The sequence below is a fragment of the Lycium barbarum genome, chromosome 6 (genome assembly GCF_019175385.1).
Source record: "Lycium barbarum isolate Lr01 chromosome 6, ASM1917538v2, whole genome shotgun sequence".
NCBI classification, from domain to species: Eukaryota; Viridiplantae; Streptophyta; class Magnoliopsida; order Solanales; family Solanaceae; genus Lycium; species Lycium barbarum.
Window position 1 is genome coordinate 134200021 of NC_083342.1, and position 24317 is coordinate 134224337.

At 34.9% G+C, this 24317-nt stretch overlaps 3 protein-coding genes across 4 annotated transcripts; 2 read left to right on the plus strand and 1 right to left on the minus strand.

Annotated features, from left to right (window-relative positions):
- The first annotated feature begins 467 nt into the window (after nt 1–467).
- LOC132599212 (E3 ubiquitin-protein ligase RSL1-like) lies at nt 468–4071 on the plus strand. Its single transcript, XM_060312487.1, has 3 exons — nt 468–1358; nt 3425–3583; nt 3665–4071. The coding sequence occupies exons 1-3, from the start codon at nt 724–726 to the stop codon at nt 3675–3677; spliced, it is 807 nt and encodes a 268-aa protein (XP_060168470.1). The 5' UTR covers nt 468–723; the 3' UTR covers nt 3678–4071.
- Nucleotides 4072–7675: 3604 nt separating this feature from the next.
- LOC132599214 (cysteine protease RD19A-like) lies at nt 7676–10814 on the plus strand. The gene is made up of 4 exons (XM_060312491.1): nt 7676–8169; nt 8732–8851; nt 9974–10220; nt 10363–10814. Exons 1-4 carry the CDS (start codon nt 7729–7731, stop codon nt 10632–10634), a joined length of 1080 nt encoding a protein of 359 aa, XP_060168474.1. The 5' UTR covers nt 7676–7728; the 3' UTR covers nt 10635–10814.
- Nucleotides 10815–11495: 681 nt separating this feature from the next.
- LOC132599213 (V-type proton ATPase subunit a3-like) lies at nt 11496–22465 on the minus strand. Of its 2 annotated transcripts, none has more exons than XM_060312488.1 (18): nt 22195–22465; nt 20730–20774; nt 18923–19045; nt 18740–18847; nt 18500–18610; nt 18252–18425; nt 17390–17527; nt 16866–16973; nt 16575–16682; nt 16159–16307; nt 15239–15392; nt 14194–14354; nt 13878–14084; nt 13584–13767; nt 13406–13486; nt 13118–13311; nt 12381–12440; nt 11496–12091 (listed from the first exon to the last, which is right to left on the minus strand). In XM_060312488.1, the coding sequence occupies exons 1-18, from the start codon at nt 22342–22344 to the stop codon at nt 11887–11889; spliced, it is 2460 nt and encodes an 819-aa protein (XP_060168471.1). In that variant the 5' UTR covers nt 22345–22465; the 3' UTR covers nt 11496–11886. The 2 variants fall into 2 exon arrangements, with proteins under 2 accessions (XP_060168471.1, XP_060168472.1); XM_060312489.1 differs by lacking the exon at nt 22195–22465 and adding an exon at nt 21927–21959.
- Nucleotides 22466–24317: the final 1852 nt, after the last annotated feature.

A 24317-nucleotide genomic window follows, 5' to 3' on the forward strand; every position in this document is an offset into this window, starting at 1 on the left:
AGTAATTTAATTATTATTTTTAAAATTATATATTCTTACACATTTTTTACACTATCAATATAAATATTCAGTCGTGAATAATACTTAAACTTTTCTAAGATGAGGGTCTATCGGAAACAACATTTCTACCTTACAAAGGTAGAGGTAAGGTCTGCAGACATCTTAACCTCCCCAGACCCCACCGGTAGGATCACATTGGGTTTGTTGAATAGTACTTAAAACTCTAAGGGTCGTTTGGTTCAGGAGATAAGGAATATCCCAGGATTAAGTATAATAAAGTATAAATTTTACACCTTATACAATCAAACTTCGTATAACACTTTATATAATCAACTTCGGTATTATTTTATCCCATTTGTAGGTGGGATAAATTAGTCCAATCCCAGTACTATAATTCCAAAATAATTTAATTAGCTAACCAAACGACCCCTAAGTTAAGTTTATAAAAAGTGCGCTATCTTCACAAATCACAAAAGAGACTAGGAGTCCTCTTCGCAACTTATTGAACAAATAAAAATTCTTCTCACCTGTGGCTGTTATGATATTTCAATTCCAAGAAAGTCTGTCTAATTTGGAAAATAGGGTGTAACTGCAAAAGCCGCACGTAGACGGAAATTGCGGGACAACAAAGAAGAAGACCCTAAACGTCTTAAATTGGTCACTTCCTTAGCTCACAAGTCGCAAAGTCTAACAATAAACCCAAACGCTTCACTCACACTGATCATGGGAAACACACTGCCAAAAATCGGCCAAACTCATTCAGAAAATACCCAACAACGAGAATTGCAAGTGACAGAATTACCAGATGAATCTCAACCATTCACCTGTGAAATTTGTATCGAGCCTATGTTGTTACCCAATAAAAAATTCAAGAATCAAAATCACTGTGTTCATCCTTTCTGTATCGACTGTATTGTAAAATACATCTCCGTCAAGCTTGAAGACAACGTTGGCGAAATTCCATGTCCGTCTTTAAATTGTAACCAATTTTTGGACCCAATTTCTTGTCGGAATCTTGTGGGTCCCCAGCTGTTTGTTAAATGGTCTGACGTGTTATGTGAGTCCGCTGTTTTAACGTTGGCGCAGTGTTACTGTCCGAATCATAATTGTTCGGCTTTGATATTGGATGAGTGTGGTGAGAATGCTAAGCGATCACAGTGCCCAAATTGTAAGAGGTTTTTTTGCTTTCAGTGTAAGCTTCCATGGCATGCTGGATTTCAGTGTGATGAGAGTAGGGAATTAAGGGACAGAAACGACGTCGTTTTTGGTGTTGTTGCTGAGCGTAATAAGTGGAAGAGGTGTCCTCAGTGTCGTCACTTTGTTGAACTTATTGAAGGTTGCAAAATTGTTAAATGCAGGTTAGTTTTAATTTTGCTTTTTCCTAAATAATTTTTGTTAGCCTTTGCTTAGGGTTATATGTTAGTAAAGGTATATGAAAGGTTTAATCTTGAAAAAGGCAAGACAATTAAAAAGCATATATTTATAGGTTAAACCTTCTGGGGTTTGGATTATATGGGAGTTTTAATTTTTGCACATTATTTTGGTATTAATTGCAAAATTTTGTGAACCCTATAGTAGTAGTTCTTTCAATTTATTGAGAAGAATTGGGGAGAAACATGTTGGAAATATACTTGAGTGAATAGAAGTGTGCTCCTTTTTTGAGATGGCTGAAAAATTCAACATGGTATTAGAGCATATAGAGGTTTCGAGTTTCACTGCCACCCCTGATCAAATATAATTTCCACGTGCTTGGCTGGTGAAAAAGAATATCGCGAGGGGCAATTTTGAAGACATAACTAACTAAATAAAAGTATGTTCTGTTAAATCGCTTAACAAGACAATCATGCAAATATTTAATATTGGAATTGGTAAGCGGAAGTTTGGGATTGAAGCACAGCTAACTGATTGATAAGGTTTTAACTCCTGGAGAATGTGGACAGAAAAATCAGGATTTTGGGGACTTGCATTTAGCTATTATAACCAAAAGAAAAAAATAAAGATTGTAATATTGAACCCTCCTACTGCATCCATGGCTTGATGGCTCCCCCAAAAGCTGCTGCTTGGCAGCTGAACCCTTAGCTATCAATGGTAAAGGTTACTTAATAATCTTGTCTCTCAATGTATACAGAGTTAGTAAATTTTAAGGCATGTATATCTTCTTTGTGGCATTCCAGTATCTGCTTAATGGGACTTGAAAATGGTGCAATATTGATTATGTGAACCAGGAATTGCCTATTTCTGTATTTTCACAGACGGGTGAATTGCTAATATACTGTTGATTAGTGAGCTTCAAACTAAGGCATGAAAAGGCTTATAATCCTTGCAATATAAATGTTCTACAATGTTAGGCTACAACTATGAGTTGTCTGTAGAAGCATTCAGTAGTTTTCTGAGTGGACTTGTAAATCTCCATTATGTGCGGAAGAATTATCTTATTCGTGGTAAGAAATTAATATGAGGAGAAAATTATCTAATATATCTCTGATGCAACCTAATTCAGCCGAGCGTTCTCAGTTTCCACTTGTCTGAGAGTTCAATTGCTATATTTTTCTCTGTTGACATTAATAGGTGTTGATCATATCAACCGTTATAGAGAGGACAAACTGAGCATGAGGACAACATAACATTTGAATTCCCTAAATTAGATCATTTGTCTGCTATGTTTAATGTTGATCTGCAAAATATGATCTCGTTAATGGTCCAATCAATTTTTCCTCCAGACCCTTTCTTCACATGTTTTTCAAGTATTCGGCTCTAATTGAATGCTTATTTCATGACCAATTGAAATGTTTATCCTTTTACTTCTCTCCGGGAAAGAAACATGGGAGAAGATAGGGGATTTTATGTGAGATATCAAGCCTAGCCTTTTTATATTCAAGTTTAGATTTCATCTCCCAGTGGAAATAACTTGCAAAAGACAAAAAGAAAAAAGAGCTATGAAGCCAAATAAATGATCTTGGAGGAAACGTAATACATAGTTAATTAGATCTATATTCATACCCGGTTTACTACATAAGATATCAGCATAACTGAGATATTAAGAGTCTAATCTGTTCATATCCTAATTCTGACAATGCTTCTCGTGATTCTGCAAACTGTATATCTTGTCATAATTTAATGCACTCTCCTATGCAATTCCTCCATTCTTCTGGTTTTGTTCAGTTCTTAGGCCTTATAAAGGAACACAGGCCTCAAGAAAGATATCTATTGCGTGAATTTGATTGATATTGTGACACTTGTGCTCTGTTATGATATTGCACTATTTTGGAATTCAAGAAATTAATTTTTCCTGATATTAAACCAGAAGAAGTACAGTTAACAATTTCAAAAAAAAAAAAAAAAAAAAAAAAACAGAAGAAGTGGAGAAAGGCTTCAACTGTCAAGTGTTATACTTTGATCTGATTCTATTTTCATGTGGGTGTAGGTGTGGTGCCAATTTCTGCTACAACTGCGGAAAACGAGTTTATCATCACTGGTGTGGTTGTGATTCTGCTTCCAGGTTCTGCATAAGGGTCGTCCAAGTGTTTTCTTGGGCTTTTGTTTTCCTAGCTATCCTTTTCCTCTTCTGGGATTTCCATAAAAGGTCTAAACACTAGACTTGTGTATAGACATTTACTGCTATTACTTTGAGGTTCAGTGAGAAATATTAGAATATTTGCTTCAGTGTGTGCAGTTGAGGCAGAGAAAACAGCACAAACAAGAAAACAGAAAGCACAAGAAAGTTTGTACAGATGGAATTAAGTATATGGTCAATTTCTCATAGATTATTGACTTGCTAATTCAAATTGTCTCAAAAGTCAGCTATGGTTTCTGTTGCTACAAGTTTGCAGCTATTGCATCCCTTTAAACACAATTTTATGTGAAATTTTAAGTTTCTTCCAAGACTCCGCAGTTCTGTATTAGTAGGTATGATTAGCATCTATTTGTGTCTGAATATGTAGTTCTCACAATAATCATACTGTAAATCTCTTTATTATTTTATGCCGAATACAATGTAAAAATGACATTATACGTGTTAGCAAACATGTAACTAACAACACGTAAATGACAAAGCCCTCTTTTACTTGCTTAGTTGAATGAGTATGTCTGTTCTAGTAATGTTTGTATTCTTGATTTTCAATTTACCAGAAACTTTCAGAAAGAACTTTTCTCAAATAAAAGAGGAATTCAAGATTTATTTATACCCTTAAACAAACTCTTTGCACCGTAAGGGCATAATGGCATACTATAACTTAAAACTCTTATACAAGCACAAGTTTATCACCTAATCCTATAATTATTACACATTGTACTGCCAATGCTTCTATATTAGTTCGAGGATAACTTTGCCAGAAATGAAACATCCCTTTTTTGTATTCCATCTGATGTAAGTTACAATAGGTTAGGCCCTTGAGGAAGTTGAGTGACGCAAATGAAATTTCTCGGAAGCTTTCTCCACTGTTCAATAGTTTGTCATCGAGCTGAAACACAAGTAAATTTGAAATTAGGCACTGGAACTCCATTAGTTTAGCTAAGAAAAAAATATTTGACCGCATTGGGTATTTTATTGTTGTTGTAAAAATTATTTGACTAAAAGTGATGAAGTTTTATCCAATTTTTTTATAAATTTGGCTCGAAAGGAAAAACTATACGATTGAAAAAAATAATCATTGCATCTAAAGAAAAAAAAACAGTTGAAATTATTATTTTGGAGGCTAAAAATTATGGAGTTCCTTTGCTTCGAAAAAATCATGGATTTTCTGCCAAGTTCTTTTACAAATTTTGGCACAGTAAAAAAAAAGAAAAAAAAGAAAGAAGAAAAGTATGTAATTGAAAAAGATAACCATCTCATCTAAGGAAGATATATGACTGTATTTTTTGTCTTGTATATTTAAGAGTTTACACAATGCATGAATGAGGCCTTCTAACTAACCTTAGATATGTTTTATACAATGTGTACATTTAAGTGATATGACCACGTGACAAGTAATTATATTATTGAAAAATACTCGCCTGAAAGTTGATTTTTATTTTGTCTTCCATTCTCACTCGCGTAAAAAGGTTGTCTTCTATGATACTTGCCATGTCAATGTAGGGGCGGCTCATCAAATTTGGTGGCCTAAAGCAAAACTTCGATAAAAGGCTTTAAACTTTTTTAATTTAAAAAATACATGTCAAATATATATTAATTTTATTTAAAGGTATTTTACAATTTTGAGATGCAAAGTTGTTAATACTACAATATTTAATAGATTGCTCTTTATAATTATTTTTCAAATAGTAATATAACGAACTCATTTAATCTTGAGACTTTGTCTAATGAGCACCTTTTTTAAATTTTATTGAAGTTCGACTCTAGAGCGCTCGCTCGCTCTCTTTTTTGAGTTTAGTAACATAATTCTTAATTCTCTAGCTAATATATTTAAACACACACACACACACACACACACACATATATATATATATATATATATAATTAAAAAGCACTATACACCTATAAAGTAAAATGCAAAATCATGAAAATTGTCAAAAATATGAGAAAGAAAAGAAACTACAAGGTACAAATTTTATTATGAGAGAGGAAAAAACAAGAAAATTGATGTCAAAATGTGAATTTCCAAGGGTTATCATTAATGATATGTTAAATAATTTTATTTTATTTTATTTATTTATAAGTATCTTGTATTTTCTTACCTTAAATGTTCAACATTTTATGAAGAACAATGAAGGCCTCATAACATCCTATTAGAGATCTCACAAAATGGGGCCTAAAAGAGCTGGGGGTCTAAAGCGTTTGCTTTGGTGGCTTGGCCCTTCAGCCGGCCCACTCAATTGCCAGGGGATTGAAGGTATTAATTTGCCAAGTTCATGGTAGTTAATATAAGCAATAGTTTAAATGTATACGCAATAAATGAAACCAAGTTTAACGGTGTTGATGCGTTATGCCATCAAACTAAAGTGAAAATAATCTTCGAATAATATGTGAGATTATTATATCCCATGCTTGATTGAATTTTTTATTTGGCATAAGTAGTTTTGAAATTGTTTATACTATTAAGTCTATAGCTGTGGAATTATTTTTATAAAAAGCACTCATAACTATTCGGGGATCACGAGTTCCAAAATAAAACAACAAATACATGGTTTCCCTTCTCCAACTCTTCTTCCGAAGTCTTTGAAGAAAGACAAAGGTTAAAATTGAAAACATAAGTTTATCTAGTATAAAACCAAGTTCATATTTTTTTATCATATACGAATAAATAATATCCAGTCAATAATTTCATTATTATTTGATCCCGTATTATTGTAATCCTAATAATTAATATGACTTTCTTTCAATCTACTCTCAGTCTCTCTTGGTCAAATGCCACAAGAAAATAGCTATATTCGGATGAGTGATTATTGAATTCGTTAATGCCCTTCGTCAATACGTTTATGGAACCATTGTAGATATTAAAGTTGAACTATTACATCATTGCATGTATGAAGACTTAAATTTGGACTATTTTGGTGAAAATTAATTTCAAACTCTATTTTTTCCTTCTAAATTTCATATCGGAGTTCCATTATATATGACATCCTTCTTTTTCTCTCTCTATATGGTATGCTAAGTTGTTAACTATAGTCGGGGGCGAATTTAGGATATCCGGTATGGGTTTTCAGAAATTTAATAATTTTTGTGCAAATCCTATATTTATATTGAGAAATCCAATAAATATGTATAAGAAGCATCTGTTGGGAACCTAGTAACAAAAATAGGCTCTTGGTCCAGCGACAAAAATGAAATCTGCTAAAGTTTTGCTGCCCTCCTCGATGAGGACTTGATTCCCCTAATTATGCACTTATAAAATACTACATATCTTTTAAAATTTGATTAATTAGGAAACTCATAAATTTCAAATTATTACTCCGCCTCAATAGATATTATTCTACCGTTTCTGTTTGCAAGCACTTGCAACAATTGAAATCCTCTTTCATCGCCATTCGGTTTCAATAATTCAAGTTGACCACTTTATGTAGCTTATTGGCCGAAGCTTGAAATTTGATGCTGACTCAGTGATGATGAGAATTGAGTACAAAACAAAGATTCTGACATAGAATTCCTCAACAGTTTTCCAATTAAGAACATACAAAATGAATACTCCTTCCGTGCTTAATCTTTTTATTTTAATTTAATTAAAATAATTTCCACTTATATAATAAAAAAGTTAATTATTTTTTTTCACATTTATCCCTATTCAGATAAGTGAATTTTTATGTGATCAGAAAAACTATATTAACTAGGTAGCATTTAATTAAAAGTAGTTTAGTCAAACAATTTTTTTAAAAGTTAATATTTTTTTTTAAAAATGTGTTAAAAGATTAAGTGGACATTTATTATGAATTATAAATTAATCATCGTTCTTTATTTAATTTTTATGTTATGCTTTTGGGAAGACCTTTGTTTGTTAAAGGCAACAACTTTAAGGATAAATTTGTTACTTTCGGTCTTTTCGTTTCTTATATATTTCCGAGAACGACTCAAAACTGAAAAACTACCCAAACCCACGCCGAGAAGCAATTGCTATCCCTCAACTAATAACTATCCACCACGTGGCATTTTTCTATTGGACGTTATTCACCTCCCCTCTAAGCAACCTTCTACTTTTCGGAGACTAGTTTTGGATACATACATATTCTCTCCTATAAAAATAACATAGCAAATGAAACAACTCATAGAAAACGGAAAACACAACTCATAAATCAACAATGGCTTTTCGTTTCTCTTTCCTTTTCCTATTCTCTATCCTCTTAACGACGTCGTTATTAGTGTCCGCTAACGACGATATTTTAATCCGTCAAGTGGTTAACGACGATAATGATCATAATCACGATCATCACTTTACGATATTTAAGAAAAAATTCGGCAAAACGTACGCCTCTAATGAGGAGCATAATTACAGATTCTCGGTATTTAAGGCTAACTTGCGCCGTGCAATGCGTCACCAGCAGCTTGATCCGTCTGCTGTACACGGCGTTACTCAGTTTTCCGATCTGACGCCGGCGGAATTCCGACGGAGCTTTACCGGCGTTAACCGCAGGTTACGGTTACCTTCTGATGCGAATAAAGCTCCGGTTCTTCCAACGGAGGATCTTCCTAAGGATTTTGATTGGAGAGAACATGGTGCCGTCACGCCAGTAAAGAATCAGGTACGTTTCTCTTTACGAAATTGATACGTGCACTATTAATTATAATTAAGAGTTAATGCTCAAAAACATAACTACTCTATTTCGCGAGTTTCACACCCTAATTATTACTCCCTCTGTTCCAATTTACGTGTGAGTCTTTTTTTTTTTTTTTTAGTTTGTCTCAAAAAATTATCTATCTTTTTATATTTAAAAATAATTTAAATTTATGAGATCGATTTACCGCTACACAAATATTTAATCTAGTCAGATAATATGGCATAAATTGGAAAGCAGGGAGTAGTTGTTTCGTTTTTCTGAACTAAACACACCTCGAAGCTAACTAGGCCAAATATCAGTTGTTCCTTCTTCCTAACTGAACTATCATATATACTCAAGAAGGTGTATTTTAATACGTAGACGGTGATAGTTCATATTTTGGCCATTGTCTCTCTAATTAATGTATATAATTACCAGTTTTAGTATATAATTTAGTACCAGTTTATGTATATAATTTAGTACCAGTTCCAAAAAAAAAAAAATGTATATAATTACGTAATTGATGTTGTGTAATTGAAAAAACTAGGGTTCATGCGGGTCATGCTGGTCGTTTAGTACGACAGGTGCGTTAGAAGGTGCCAACTTTCTTGCAACAGGGAAGCTGACAAGCCTTAGCGAGCAGCAACTTGTGGACTGTGATCACGAGGTTAGTTGATGTTCATTCTATTGCGCATAGGCGTATCCTCAATTTATTAAATTACTTTATTACAGTAGGTAACTTTGTCCAAGTTAGAAGAAATCATCTAGTATTTTTGTTCCTGCCGAGATTTAAACTTGAAACTTTATGATTTTCAACAACACTTTGCATGCTTTTTGTGTACATAATATTTGAGAAGATTTTAATTTTTTTCCTTGGTATTGGAAAACTTTCGGTTGGAAATACTAGTACTATTCAGCATAAACATTTTATTTTGTTCTGGCTTTATAGTGCTATGTTGTACAGTCCTTTTTTTCTTTCCCTCCTCATGTAACTGATGATGGGTGGTAGCATATTTGGAGGAGACGCTATATGTTGTTGCATCAGTTTTAAGAAAGAGAATTGATAGCGTCAAGGATACTAAACAGCACATAAAGTGCTTGCTATGGTTCTGTCTCACTTTAAGTATGGAACACGCTTAGTTGATATGGAGGAATGATTCCATCCACTCTGCGTGCTGAAATAGAGGAAGGTAGCCTGACGTTTAGTGTGAACAATAGTCAAACAAAGGGTTCGTATAGTTGACCCCACTAATTGGTTATTGGGGTGTTTGGGGGTTGGGGGGAGGGGGGCGCTCTATCCCAATTTATGAGATTGCATTTTTCTTTAAAATGTTTTAAAGTATAAATAATAAGTTTCTATATTTAAAAATAATTTAACTTTAAACTTCTCATTACCCTTAATGAGATCACCAAAATATTTATAATTTGTTTTAGACCACAAGGAGGCTGCTTGTTTTTATGATTATTTTAACAGAAGTTGAAGTTTCAAGTTAAGCTCGTGTATGCCAACGTGGTTGGGGAGGAATTTTATTTAACAGTTCTTGAAGAGCTGAAGTTTCAAATATAAAACAGTACTTTGCTTAGCGTAGTCTTAATTTATTGCTATTTTCAGTATGCAATTTTTTAATCAGAATTGGGATTGAAGACGGTATAATAATAAGACTTTCTACCTTGCAGTGTTTACTCCATTGTGTCAAATCTCAAATGGAATTCTTACTTGGAATTTTCTGTGTCCCCAATCTCCTTGGAAAATATAAGTCTAGACTAACTTGGCCTGTATTATCTGCAGTGTGATCCAGAAGAAAAAGGTTCTTGCGACGCTGGGTGCAGTGGTGGGCTAATGAATAGTGCCTTTGAATACACTCTCAAAGCTGGTGGACTTATGCGAGAAGAAGATTATCCATACACTGGCACTGATAAGGCAACCTGCAAATTTGACAACACCAAAGTTGCAGCTAAAGTTGCTAACTTTAGTGTTGTCTCACTTGATGAGGAGCAAATTGCTGCTAATCTTGTCAAGAATGGCCCTCTCGCTGGTAAATGGCCTCTCAAAACATTCTCCATTTACTTGAAACTGCCTTTTGGGATCTCTTATTATTACTCTTCTTGTGCTAATGGCTTTGAACTTTTCATTGATGTAAACTAATTCTGAAAGTGTTGCTGTTTCTTGGCTTGCAGTTGCTATCAATGCAGTGTTCATGCAGACTTATGTTGGCGGAGTCTCCTGCCCATATATATGCTCTAAGAATTTGGATCATGGTGTCTTATTAGTTGGTTATGGTACTGGCTTTTCTCCCATTCGAATGAAAGAGAAACCATACTGGATCATCAAGAACTCGTGGGGAGAAAAATGGGGAGAAAGTGGATACTACAAAATCTGTAGAGGCCGCAATGTTTGTGGAGTGGACTCAATGGTTTCAACAGTTGCAGCTGTTAGTACCAGCTCATAGCGAAATTTAACGTCTATTTTTACAGACTACACTATTAATGTAAATTAAGTGTAGCTAGTATTTTCCAGGACCCATCAATCATTTGGGACATGCGAATTGTTGTTGCTTCAAAGAAAAGATAAGCTTCTATTTCATTGTTTCAATTCAAGAAACTCCAAAATAAAGCACATTTGTCATTGAGATTAGTTCAAAAAGATGGCCAATTAATTCCATGAGATTAGTTGGCATCGATGCCATTGAGATTAGTTAAAAAAGATGTCCAATTAATTTGCATCAAGAGGATCAGAAAAATGTTGCTCGAAGTGGGAAAATAACCCCAAAATTAATTTGCGTGATGTGTATATGAATCCAATCGAACATAGTGTAGAAAATGACGGAGACAGGTCAGTTGATCCTGTAGTAATTTAATCAGACCACCGAGGTGATACTCAGTCATTGCCTAAAAACTAAAATTGGGAGGTAAATCTTGTGCTGCTGATCTATGCGAATCACAGGCTTTTTCTTCTTTGTTTTACAATAGGAACTTGGGTGTGCCCAACACCTCTATTACCTAAACTGATTTTGTAGTCTCCAATCAAGCCCTTCAGATAACCAGTAGAACTAGAATGTCTCACCCATAACCATTTGTGCACGAATGTAACCAAGTTCGTCAGGACCAGCATTGCAAAAGGAACTGATGATCAATAATGCACGACACTTACGGTGTTCGCTTGCTCAGTAAGAAATATATACGACATCATACCCAGTATTTTCCCACAAGTGGGTTCCAGGGAAATACATACTAGTATTATTTTTCCATTCTGGGTTGGGGGGAGGGGGGTAAGTTGTCCAAGAAAGGACGTGTTCACATGGTCTCATTACTGATAGAAAAGCTCATAAACATAGGTGATAATGATTAATTTACAGGCAAACTATCGCAGCATATCTGTTGCACAAATTCGTGACTATTGCAGGATCACACAACATAACAATACAGTTAACAAATAGTAGTAACTTATTATACTAAAAGTTGCAGCTGCGCAGATGCTGCTTTCATTGCTGTGAACCTCACATGCAAAATGCTTATTTCTCTCGGTGCCAATAAAACAAATAGAGTGGAGCGTGCTCACGGAATACTGCTCCATCCCACCAAAAATGAAAAGGAGAAAGAATCTTATCCCTCCACTAAGATGACCATTCAAGCAAAAAGAATAACATACACATTCTTTTACAAACAGCGAGAGCTTCATCCCTGAGAATCCTTGATGCTGCTTCATTCATCCTCCACATCAACCAATGAGAACGTGAAAGGAATAAACTTGTATCCATCTCCCTCATAAAACTTATTTTGGAACTCTACCCAGTGAAGTCTCAATGCATGTAGGAAGGCACTAAGCGTTTCCATCACCAACAACACTCCGACAGTGGCAAAGATGAACACAATGATGCCAACAATGAGAATTAAGACATTGTTGTACCTGAGGAGCATAAAGAATGTATTAATATCAGATTAAATATATCTATTTTCTTCCCGGAATATTCAGCCCACTACATGCCAGCTAAATCCTAGGGGCATTCAGATTTATACATATTGGAGATCTGCAAATATAAACTTGATACTCGAGAGGTCATTCTTAGAGAACCAACCATGTTTTTTTCCTAAGCACAGATCCACTTCACAAAGCCAGATCAATTTAAACCATCAATTTAAACCGACACCAAAACTAGTGTAGAAAGCTATTCGCAAACGAAAATAGAATGACTTACCCCCAGGCGAGAAGAAGAACCTTTTCATAAAATACACTGGACAGCTCAGAGTGTGCAAGGCTGAAAAAAAGCAACATAGGAAATTATTCGTTGTCAATAAAAAGGTGACACGTAATAATATATATGGGGTAGTTTGGTCCACCAATGAGATAATGCAAAGTAGCTTATATCGTGGAGATTAACTAATATGCAAATTATGAGTAGGATACACAGAAATAGCCGGGGTGTTTTGGGCGACTATAACAAAGTATAGGATATATGGTCTTTTAATACAATTAATTTTGGTTTCGGCCGCCGCCGCGGCGGGGGGGGGGGGGGGGCTTTTTTAATTTCCAGCACCATTATCAAATTGATTATCCTCAATCTAAGCATGGGGCAATTTGACAATATCATCTCCCCTATTAATAACATATCAACACAGAAACCTTAGCACCGTGCAGCCTCTATCCAATACACCCTCTTCACGGCCTCTGAACAGACCCTTATTCATCAAACACAAAGCATCTCGCTGCTTATGGAGATTTAAGAAGAGCTTCCATTCTCCAATAACCTCATAAACCCATAATAGCTAATAATTCCAACAAATAATCAACATCTCAAAATCCAACGACAAAGCTTTTGACTAAATTCTATTCACAACAACTATTATGAGTAAGGTTTCCAAAATAGAAGCACACAAAGAATTATGTTACTAAAGTAAAGCAGCAGATCAACACATCCTAACTCATCGAGCATACCTGAGAGCCCACAGACGAAGGTAAGAAGCTGTGTTTGAGACTGCTCCAAGTACAAATTCAATAGTGTGAATGAGCTGATGAACAAAAATCTCACTGAACTCGAATTCCTCATGATGACCAGAATCATCACTACTCTCCACCATTAAAGACTCTTCTGCCCCCTGAAGTGCTGTGTAGGACTGCCCTTGGTGCCTCTGAATAAGTAGCAAACCAAATATTATTATAATTCAACAAACAGAAGCTTATGAATAAGTGAAAAGGAAAAAGAAACAAGGCAAGCAAACATACTTCATGTTGAGCTTTCAATAGGAAGGGCTTTGGAAGAAGCATCCATGGGACAGCAACAAGGGCTGAGAATAGCAGGACAAGCTGGCCAAATATTAACAAAAATCAAAGTGAAATCATACATCTACAATCGAAATGAGAGAAATCGAGAGAAAAGTGTGGCTATGAAGGGATAGTTAACCTGGGTTAACTTCTGACCAGCAAAAAGCTGGTTTTCACCGAGCTCATCTGTCGGGCTAAGGAACATGTATATCATTACATGGTATAAATCAGCTTTGGACCCGGTGATCCACTTCACAATGATAAGGACGGACAGGTATCCAAACAGAGCATTCAAAAATATCATTTGGGGGACAAATTGACACCTGACATTGCAAAGTTTGGTTAACTGTTAACATCAGGATTGCAACATCCAAATATATAAATAACGCTGCCAGAAATCTAGGGACTGTAACCCGAACGCAATGGAACTTACCAAACGTTTACGCCATTGCGAAAGAACAGAGCATTGAAAAAGCTCAGAATTATCCCAAGGTTCATCTGGGCCACCCCAATAAGGATAGACATTTTCATCTTCAATGAGTTGAGGTATGGAAGCTCACTACGTGTACCATGCCATGCTGGATCAACACCAAATGGGTAAGTGTCACGCACTTTGATTAAGCCTGCAGAGGTAGAATCCCTGCAATCAAGCCAACTAGGATTAGCCAACATGCAATAGATAGACACTGAAGGTATTGATAAAGAAAACAACTCTAACCTATCAAAAATTAATTATAACAAATCTATACCTGCAAGAAGGATCACGACACCCATATGCTGATTTACCAAATAACTCAAAGGGCACAGAGAAGAACTCGTTATAGATCAGGCCCGTGTATATTGAGAAGATGGACATCATAAATATCACATATCGCCCTCCAAAAGTCATCTCCATGATGTCTCCAAGTTTCTGCATTCATGAATCATTATCTATCATGTTTCAAATAAAAGCGATTTGCAAGGGCTTAACTCACTTGGAAAAATCCCACCAATGCCATAAACTTTAACAAACTAATGGTTCTAACTTCTAAGAATATTTTTAATCCAAGTATATCCCAATTTACCAGAACCTGCACAAGAGAATAACAAGAAAATGTGGACAACGTACTAGATCAACACACTCAAATTTTCTTCTAATCTTCCAACAAAAATGTTCTTAACATTGGAGAACCTTTGAGCAACTGCATTGGATCTATACATTGTCAACCTAATAACTGTAACCCATGTAGATCTTTTTTTCTTTGTTGAAACTATGAAAAGGCTGTGTCTTTTAAAGGTACCTCAAGTAACACCTGCCTGATGAACATATACCAATCCCTTGCTCACTTATGAAGCTGACCTAGTTTTTGCTGAATAAGGTAATTTTATTAATACTAAAAACATAGAGCTTGTATCCTACACAAGCATAGCTGGGTAGAAGATAGAGCTTGTATCCTACACAAGCATTGCTGAGTGTGAATCCTGTAAAACTGTAAGGACTCCAAGATCTCCAGCATTACATCGGTAGAGAAGTCTTCATTGCACCAATTTATTGAACTTTGAATACATCTATTTTTTTTACAATTGAAGTGTAAGAAGCTGACCTAGTTCTTAGCATGTTGCAGTCACTACACAACAAATCTAAGCTTTCTTATGAGGCTCATTATAGTGTTTGTTACAAGGAAAATAAAGGGTAATTCCGACCCTTTTTAGCAAACTGATGTAACAGACATCAGACATACCCAATTGGGTCTATGAACTAACCTAACTAGGTAAGTTGTAATACATAAATAGCTAACAAAATGCAGTAGTCACCTGACTGGACAATTTCTTCTCACTGAGTACGAAGTATAGGCTTGCAAGCAACAGACAGATACCATGACCCCAGTCACCAAACATAACTGCGAAAAGGAATGGAAATGTGACAATAGTGTAAACACCAGGATTTGCTTCCTGATATTTAGCCACCCTGCAACAGTTAACCAAACAGCATGAATATGAAAACTAATAATATCATACAGTAAGTATTAGAAATAGTGTAAACATTGAATCTAACTTAGGACTTCTATCACTTAAGAAAGATGCGTAATTCTCCAAATGCAAGCACCTATGACCTCGTATGTCCTATCACTTCCATTTGTCAAACACAAAGAATAAACAGAATTCACCGCTAAAACTCTACAGAAGTAAATAGTGATAGACTTCTTTAGGCCATATGATAGATATGTTCTAAGAAAACTTAAAATTTAGAGGGTCCCGTTAAATATGTAAGGATATAAACATGATTGATTGATGTCACCAAAAAGTAAGTTCTGGGGTCACAGTATGCTGAGTCAAATCTTTTCATTTTGATGGAAAAAATGTTTGTTTAATTAAGAAAAAAGATGCTGGCAATTTGAATTGCTAAGTTATAGTTGTTCACAATCAGGAGGCATTTGAGTTTCTAAATGACTGTAGATATTAGTTATTCTTTAGGGGACAGGTACTCAGTGATACATAATGTAAGAGTATGGTTCTTTAGCATAGCAATTCATATTAATCTTAGTTACCCCAAAAGAACATATCCTACAAATGTAGATTCCAACCAACAAATCTACGGTCTCTTTACAAGTTGCAGAAGACAGATACTTGACCCATAAAAACAACCAGCTCTCTTTATTAAAAAGAGGAAAAGGCAAAAAGCATTGCTTAATCTTTTCGTAAAAGGAATCCAAAACTTGGGACTGGGGACCCACCCGTATGCATCAATAATATCCTGAAAAGAAGATGTAAATTTGTTTGTTCGAAAATATGTAGGCGGCATCTCTCGGGTTCGCAGAACCCGGAAGATTGCACCAACTTCTGAATTTGAGTCATGTGTTGCCCGCTGCAGCGCATCCTGAATCTGCACAATCATATATCTTTACTGAGTCAAGATGCTTATATATATGAGGAAATGGACATCTTTCTACTACCAAATTGAAAAGAAAACATCAAGGAAAGGGAGAGAAGTCTTTTTCTGATTGTTAAGGGAAGGGAGTGAAGTTTTGTACTACAAGATGACATCATCAGATCTCATCATAAGACAATTACATTCTTCTCTTCCTGTTAGTCTCTCATCCTATACGTGAACCCGAGTAGACCAAGAAATGAAAGACAAAAATATAGTCACCTGTTTGGATGCAAAAACAGGACTCCAACCTTCAGCCACCAGACATTTTTTGGTCACGTCAATGCTAAGCATATTGAGAGTGTGATAAATTGATTTCTCCTTCCTCACCTAAAATAATTAAAAAGGTGTGCTTAATAGAACAAACACTGATAGACAAACATTAAACCATTCATATCAATTTATGGAATAAAAGTTCTACAAACAACAAAACTTGCTAAAGTAGGTTTTGCCAAAAAGTTAAAAAGACTTGCTAATGAGAAGAATAATATTTCTACATGTTCAATGACTAACCAAACTGTTCCATCTATCATACTGTTCACCAATAGTTTGTAATAAATTTCCCCGATGCACCAAGCCAGCATCTATGGTTGTCTTTAGCTCTGAGATTCTTCTGGAGACCTGCAAAGGGACATCGTAGGCATACTTCATTCCATTTGTATTCCAAATAAATGAGAAGTATCAACCGGACAGACATTCACAAAACAGTTATACAGAGATGCCAGATTAGAAAGAAAGCAACTTCATCTGGACAATAACAATATGAGAATTATAGTTAACATTAACAAATAGATGATTTCGTGTCAGATTATGTTCTACTCATATACATGAATAGGTTCCTTTTTATTGTGCCTTTTGACTTATAAATGCTAATTTACCACAAGATTTGAGCGCAGATGCTATTTTCATTAGCAATTGCTCAAAATTAACTAAGTTGATAAAAGCAATGAAGGGATTTAACATAGGTGGAAGGAACTGGAGCAAGGATGACCTAGGAAAATAAAGAAAATATAAAAAATAAAGGATGTGATGCATACCTCAGTAATCATCTGAGCCTGTTTACCAAGGTCCTCGGGGACAGAATAACGATTTGCTCCAAAAGCTTCACATATTTTGAGAATTTTGCTCTTTGCTCTTTCACCAGAAAAGAAGACTGCAAATACGTTTTTCTCAACCTGAAATTACCCAAAGAACAAGCAATAAAGAAGAAATCATACTTTGGTTAGCTAACGAGAACAAAAATGAAAAATAAGTTTCTGATTGTAGCTAGTAGGGAGCAGCTGTAATCAACAATGCTTCACGTCAAATTAGAAGTTGCAGAACATCTGCATGAAATCATTTTTTTTTTTTAGTTTTTCTCCGAGATATGATAACATCTTCATATCAAATGGCTACAAATAGTATTAATAACATCTTCATATCAAATGGCTACTAATAGTATTCTTTTCTTCAAGTATATCGATATAGCAGGAAATATAAATATATATCGTCAGATATTTGTGATTTACAAAGTTGACAAGAAACAAATAAATTTTCAAAAGAAAACATTTCTTTCTGACAAAAAGTAGATACTGATTAAGGATTCTAAAAAGAATAAGTACTTCTTAAATTTTGCTGGCAGCACTATAGAACTATGGAAAATCCAAATCCACATTCAAAAACATCTAATTGGACCATATGGATAACAAAGTCATATCATGAGCATCCAGTTTTCCATGGAGGTGTCCCATTCATTTTGTGTGATCAGAAACTCTTCATTGAGTTGCAAACAAGATTGAAACTACTAGCTAACAGAACATGCTTTGTGAATCAACTTTTGTCCATGAATCTTCCCAAAGGTTATGACCTTTGTCTGCATAATTGAGAATAGCCCTACAGAAGAAAATAGATGAAGAGTACCTTCTCCCCAGAAGCAGGATCAGTGACAGGCTCTTCAACTACAGCCTGCCTCAAGAACACATTACCCCGGGTAACACGAAAGAGAATCCTCTCAAAGGCCATCGATTTTTCTCTCGGAACAAGTCCAGTAGTAAATCCCAACTTAACTTGCTTGGATGGATCAGTCACTGCTTCCTAAGAATTCAAATTCAACGACAAAGTTACTCCAAAGGAAGAAATTACACAATTTGCTAAATATCAAGGTTTACCTGGTCTGATAACAGAGGAGTTTCTAATGATTGTTCACCAGTTTGACTTGATGCCTGTTCTCGTTGTAGAGCTTCAGCACTCCTCTGTGCTATGTGGAAAAAGTCACCAGCCTAGAAAACAAATAGAACGCTCAAAATGTTGTATACTATATTGGCAATCAGCCATCCATTTTTAAAGTCGAATAGGAAACCAAGCAATTCTAGAAATTATTCTGTTGTTGGTAAACCAAAAAACTGCACCTTTTGCAAAACAAGTTTATATTCCACAAGCTCATTGTAGGAACGTTGTAACTTATCGCCATTAGCATTCATTTCAATCAGCTCTGATTCAAGATCTCCAAGTTTGACCTAGTACACAAACAAGCTGTGTTGACCCATTGAGCAAAAAAGCAACTTACATACAAACAGATAGACTAAACATACCTCAAGGTCATCAAAGCTTAGGTCAACTTGTGTCGCAGACGTAGAAGAAGATAACAAGCCCGCTTTGGACATTTGTTCCTTAAATAGACGTAATTTACGAGCCATCTCTCCACATCTTTTGATCTTTACAATAAACACAGTGTTATATGTATAGAGTTACCAATTCTGAATAGCAAGAGCGCAAAGAGTTTATGCAAACGAAGATATACAAGTATCTTTAAAGACAGCACCAAACCATATTTTACAATTAAAAAGGTATCAGGCACTAGCAATATGCGACTCAGTGACATCTATGCTCAAAGCCATTCAAGTTACTACCTTCACTGCAGCTTTCAGTTTGACACAAACCAATAAGTTCTCTTGATTAAAAAAAATGAGCACGAGACATAAACTGTTCCTGATGGAAAATTCAGAAGTACCAATACCTTTGTTGTTTATGCACAGCTGGAACTTTAAGGTCTCTAATTTGAAATTGAACATGACACTTAAGGTCTAGTTAGTTACTTCATTGGGAGGAGCAAATAGTTAGATCAAATTGGTGTGAGTCCTCCCATATTCCAATAATAAAAGTAAAAGAATGACAGCAGGATCACACATCCCGCCCTTGTTCCTCTTTTTGTTTGTTTCCCTTCACCATGAGGAACGGACATGATAAGAATGCAAAAGGGTGTGCATATTATTATTGTGTTCGTAGAAAGGAGAGAGGGTCGGCATCTACCCTACAGGAGCGGGAACAGCTTTTGGTCTTCACCTGTTGTCAAGCAAAAGGGTGTGACTATTCTTGTACAACTCTAGAGAAAAAAACAAAAAATAGATGAGGAAATTTTGTGGGAGCTCATAGCATTGGCAGTCATTCAAAAGAAGGTTCTATTCAGTGCCAAACGAGTCAGATCCTTTAAAGAAGTTAACAAGACAGTAATATGGACGGTATGAGTACATCTACGCCCCCTCAGACCAGGATTTACTAATCAGGTTAATTTCACTAATCCCTCTAGTTAATGCTATGCTGAGGAAAATTAGTCCTAAAGAGCGATGATGGAATAATCCATCAAGAAAGAAATACAACAATCTGATTTACGGAAAAAACAACAGAAAATGTAAAAGTTAGAAATGGTAAAAGTTATATTGATATAATTCTCTACTCATCAAGAGGATGTCTTCTTCTTCTTTTTTCCACAAAAATAATAAATAGCATAATTGTCCTACCCTCCCAGACCCCACTTTGTGGGATTTCACTGGGTATGTTGCTGTATAATTCTCCTACCCCTATCTTTAAGTAACAGCTGATAATCCCAAAAAACAAGTAGCCAGTTTTTCCATCAAAGATGCTTATGTTAGCTGGATATGCTGGAGAGTTGACAAGACCATCAAAAGGATCTGGAGGATGATCCCAGCAGCAATCTTTCGGAGTATTTGGAAAGAGAGAAACTGCAGATGTTTTGATGGAATATCAACTTCCATAAGTATCATTAAGGCTAGATGTTTGGTCACTCTTTTCAGTTGGCACTTTTTCTCCCCTGTAAACAGTGCGGATTATTTTTTGGATTTTGTTAGCTCCCTACCTCTAGCACAGTAGGGTCTTAAGGGATATCTTTTTGGATCTTTTGACTGGTTTACAGATTTTTGCTCAGCTAGATTCATGTTAATTCTTGTTTGAAGCAGCTCTATGCTTAGTTGTAACCTCTGCATCTTCTTGATGCCATTCTAATACATTTTAATTACTTCACCCAAAAAAAAAAAAAAAAGGAATAATGTGACTGAATGGAAAACCAAAGTAAGAGTACAACAGAGTGAACTTTTGTGGTACCTGAGTAGCATATGTTCGTTGAAATGGGCTCTTTTCAGCATTCAACTGTAAGAAAACGAAAATTGGATAAATCGAATAAAATGCAAAGACAAATTTCATAATCCAGTAAACAGTCAGCATAATATGCATACGCAGTCATTCGACTTGATTGCTTACAATTAACAAGTCCAAGGCCCCTACAACAATATAAATATAACAAAGACAGCCTGCATATTTATGTGTGGAAACAAAATCGTGAAATAGAGTTCTAACAAAGTCATTGCAGAGCATCCAAGATGTAGATAAAACTAAGTAACCCCAGTGTATATTTTCAGATTGCGGTGCTATTTTCTTTTAGTATGATGTTCCTTAAATTTCAACACTACAATAAATCTGATGCATTAAAGACGAGTCAACTTTAGATGGAAATTTTTCTACAATTGCAAAAGTTTCAAATATACACAAACACACGTCCTTGAACTGAATAAGTCTGATTCCCCAAGATAATCGATTGTCCAGCGAGCAGATTCAATCGAAATGAAGATAATAAGCTCTAACACTTTTCTGAATTCTATCTCTCAAATTCTTTCAAAATTAACTGCAATAAAAGTAGAAAAACACGGCTAAACCCTAGCCACACAGCAAGTCCACACAATTATCCAATACTACAAGACAACAATACAGCGAACACAACAAAGTAAGTCATTTTCATAAATCACACAAAACAAAGAGGAAAAGATTACAGAGATGAACAAACACACGTCTTTTAACTGAATAAGTCCGATTTCCCAAGGTAATCAATTGTCCGGTGAGCAGATTCAACGGCATCTAGAATTAACGATTTGTTCAAACTTTATAATGTCAATGTCGGAATAATTAAACCAATCCTTCACCAATCGCACAGAAACAAAATAGTCAATAAGCTCCAACACTGTTCTGAATTATTACTCTCAAATTCTTCCAAAATTAACTAGGAAACAAGAGCTAAACCCTAGCCACACAGCAAGTCCACACAATTATCAGAAACTATAAAACTGCAACACAAATCACACAAAATAAAGAGGAAAAAAGTTATAAAGATGAAGAAACGCACATCTTTGAACTGAATAAGTCCGACTTCACCAAGATAATTTATTGTCCACTCAATTAGACAACAATACAGCAAACACAAATCACACAAATAAACACAGAAGCAAGTATAGAGATGAACAAACGCACGTCTTTGAACTGAATTAGTCCGATTTCCCCTAGATAATCAATTGTCCAGATTCAATCGGAATAATGATTTGCACGAGTTCCAAAAAAAAAAAAAGTAACTAATCTCTTTTTTAACACCTTTCTGAATTATATCTTTCAAATTCTTCCAAAATTAAGTAGAAAAGCTCGGCTAAACCCTATCCAAACAGCAAGTCTACACAATTATCCGATACAGCAAACACAAACACACAATTAAACAAACAAAGAGTAGAGAAATGTAGAAACGCACGTCTTTGAACTGAATAAGTCCGATGTCCCCAATATAATCGATAGTCTTGTGAGCAGATTCAATCGGAATGATAATTTGGACAAGTTGCATAGACTCAGAACGGAACAGATCCGTAGGCGGACAGCATCCTCCACCAGCTTGCTCCGCCATTGTAGTTCAGTTTCAAATCTGCGTTGGGTCGTTCTGACTTTTTTTCTCTCCTCTGTGTTCAATGATATATGGATCACATCCACAGTAAGAAAAAGAGTAGCTGAGTTTATTACGTATTTCTTTCTTTCTTACCGCTTCCACAGCATTCACGTTTGTTGGTTTATTAGTAGTTGAGGTAAAAATACTTTTGTTATTTCCTAGTTCGCACCCCCTTTTTTTGGGTGTCTTTAACTATTGCTTCAATTTTAGTTTTATAAATGCATCTATACCCCTGTTAAATTGGGGTTACTCCTTATTCACTTTTTTTCTCGAAATGTTAAAGAAAATCATCCAAAAAAAAAAAATATAGGATATACATTGATGTTCAAAAGGTATATTAATTTGTCAGTTTTTACATGCTTGTTGTATTTTAACTTATATTTTCAGGAGTTGTTTGGTTGCGAATAAGAGTTATGACGTTATTAGTAATACATGAATTAATTATTAAGAAATCTATGTACTATTTTATGCGGATTTGATTTTTCATTAAAGTATTAGTTATTTTATCTTCTATCCTGTATAAAATAAAACATAGATTCTCTATACACATATTTGTTATGCGGGTTTCTAAATTGTAAATCAAACACAGTAGAAATATTTAATTTTATACATAGCAAAAGAATGCTACCAAACGTAGTAGTGATACTTACTACTTAGGATGGGAACAATTTTTAGCTGTTGAAAAACAATTCTTAATGCGAGAACATGTTATTTAAGTTACCAGTGCAAAAACATAGAGATTAATTTCTTAACTTTTATATGGAGCCACGTTGTGCTATATGGACCAATTCAATTGTTACAAGTGCAAAAGCTCACATAGTCACATGACATATTATATGGCAAATCAAGCACGGCTTTTGTAATAGTCAAACAATACTAAGGAATCATCATAAGATCTGTTGAAAAATACAAATTTATTATGTTGAGACTGAATGTTCTAAATTCTACCTGTGCAATTTTCGACTTTCATTAGTTTCGTTTATTTATCAGTTCGGACATACAGATTTAATGAAGCATCTACTTCTACGTTGGTAATAAATCAATTACAACCGATGCTGGTCCTTTTGAAAAAATCTTGTAGACGAAATTTCCGGAGGAGGATCACGTGTGGACAAGTAATAAACACATGATATAGACGGGGCCCACAGACAGAAACAAACAAACTTGCACGTTCCAAGTGTCCCTCCAGCGGCCACGTCCATTTGTTGATAACATTACATTTCATTGTTGTGGATGGAAATTACCATTGGTAGCCCAGCCTTTGTGACTAAAAAAGAATTGAACTTAGTAGGCGTTCGGCCATAAAAATTAAAAACTTTTTCACTTTTTTTTTTGAAATTTTGAAGTTAGAATTAGAGTTGTATTTGCCCTAATTTTTGCAAATAGTACTTTTTTTATTGAAATGTACTTATTTTGATTGTAAAAAAAAGTGAAAAACTTGAAAAATAATTTTTTTTTATTTTTCAAATTCCAAATACAATTTCAAGTTGCATTTGAAATTTCATGGCCAAACACTAATTTTTTTTAAAAGTGAAAAAAAAAACAAAAAAAGTGAATAATTCTTATGGCCAAACGAGTCCTAAGTGTCAAGTCAAAAAGAGTTCATCAAGTGTGTGACTGTTTTCTTTAAAAATTTAAGAGTTTAAGTTGTTAGCAAGAGTATAATTTTATAATTAAGTTCTTTTTTACATTGCCCTAAACAAGTTAAACATTTTTTTTTATATTAAAGCATGTAATAATCTCATCTAAAAACTAAGCTATTAAATAAAGCATATTATTATTGACTTAATTAGGACTTCTAACATACTAACCTAGAGAAGCAATAAAGATTTTGCTAGAGGATCTTCAGTCTTCCTCTCTTGACAGACTCCAAACGAGGTTAAGATCCTGAAGACTTGGGTTAGAGATTCAAGTCTCTAATTGTGGGGGAGCTA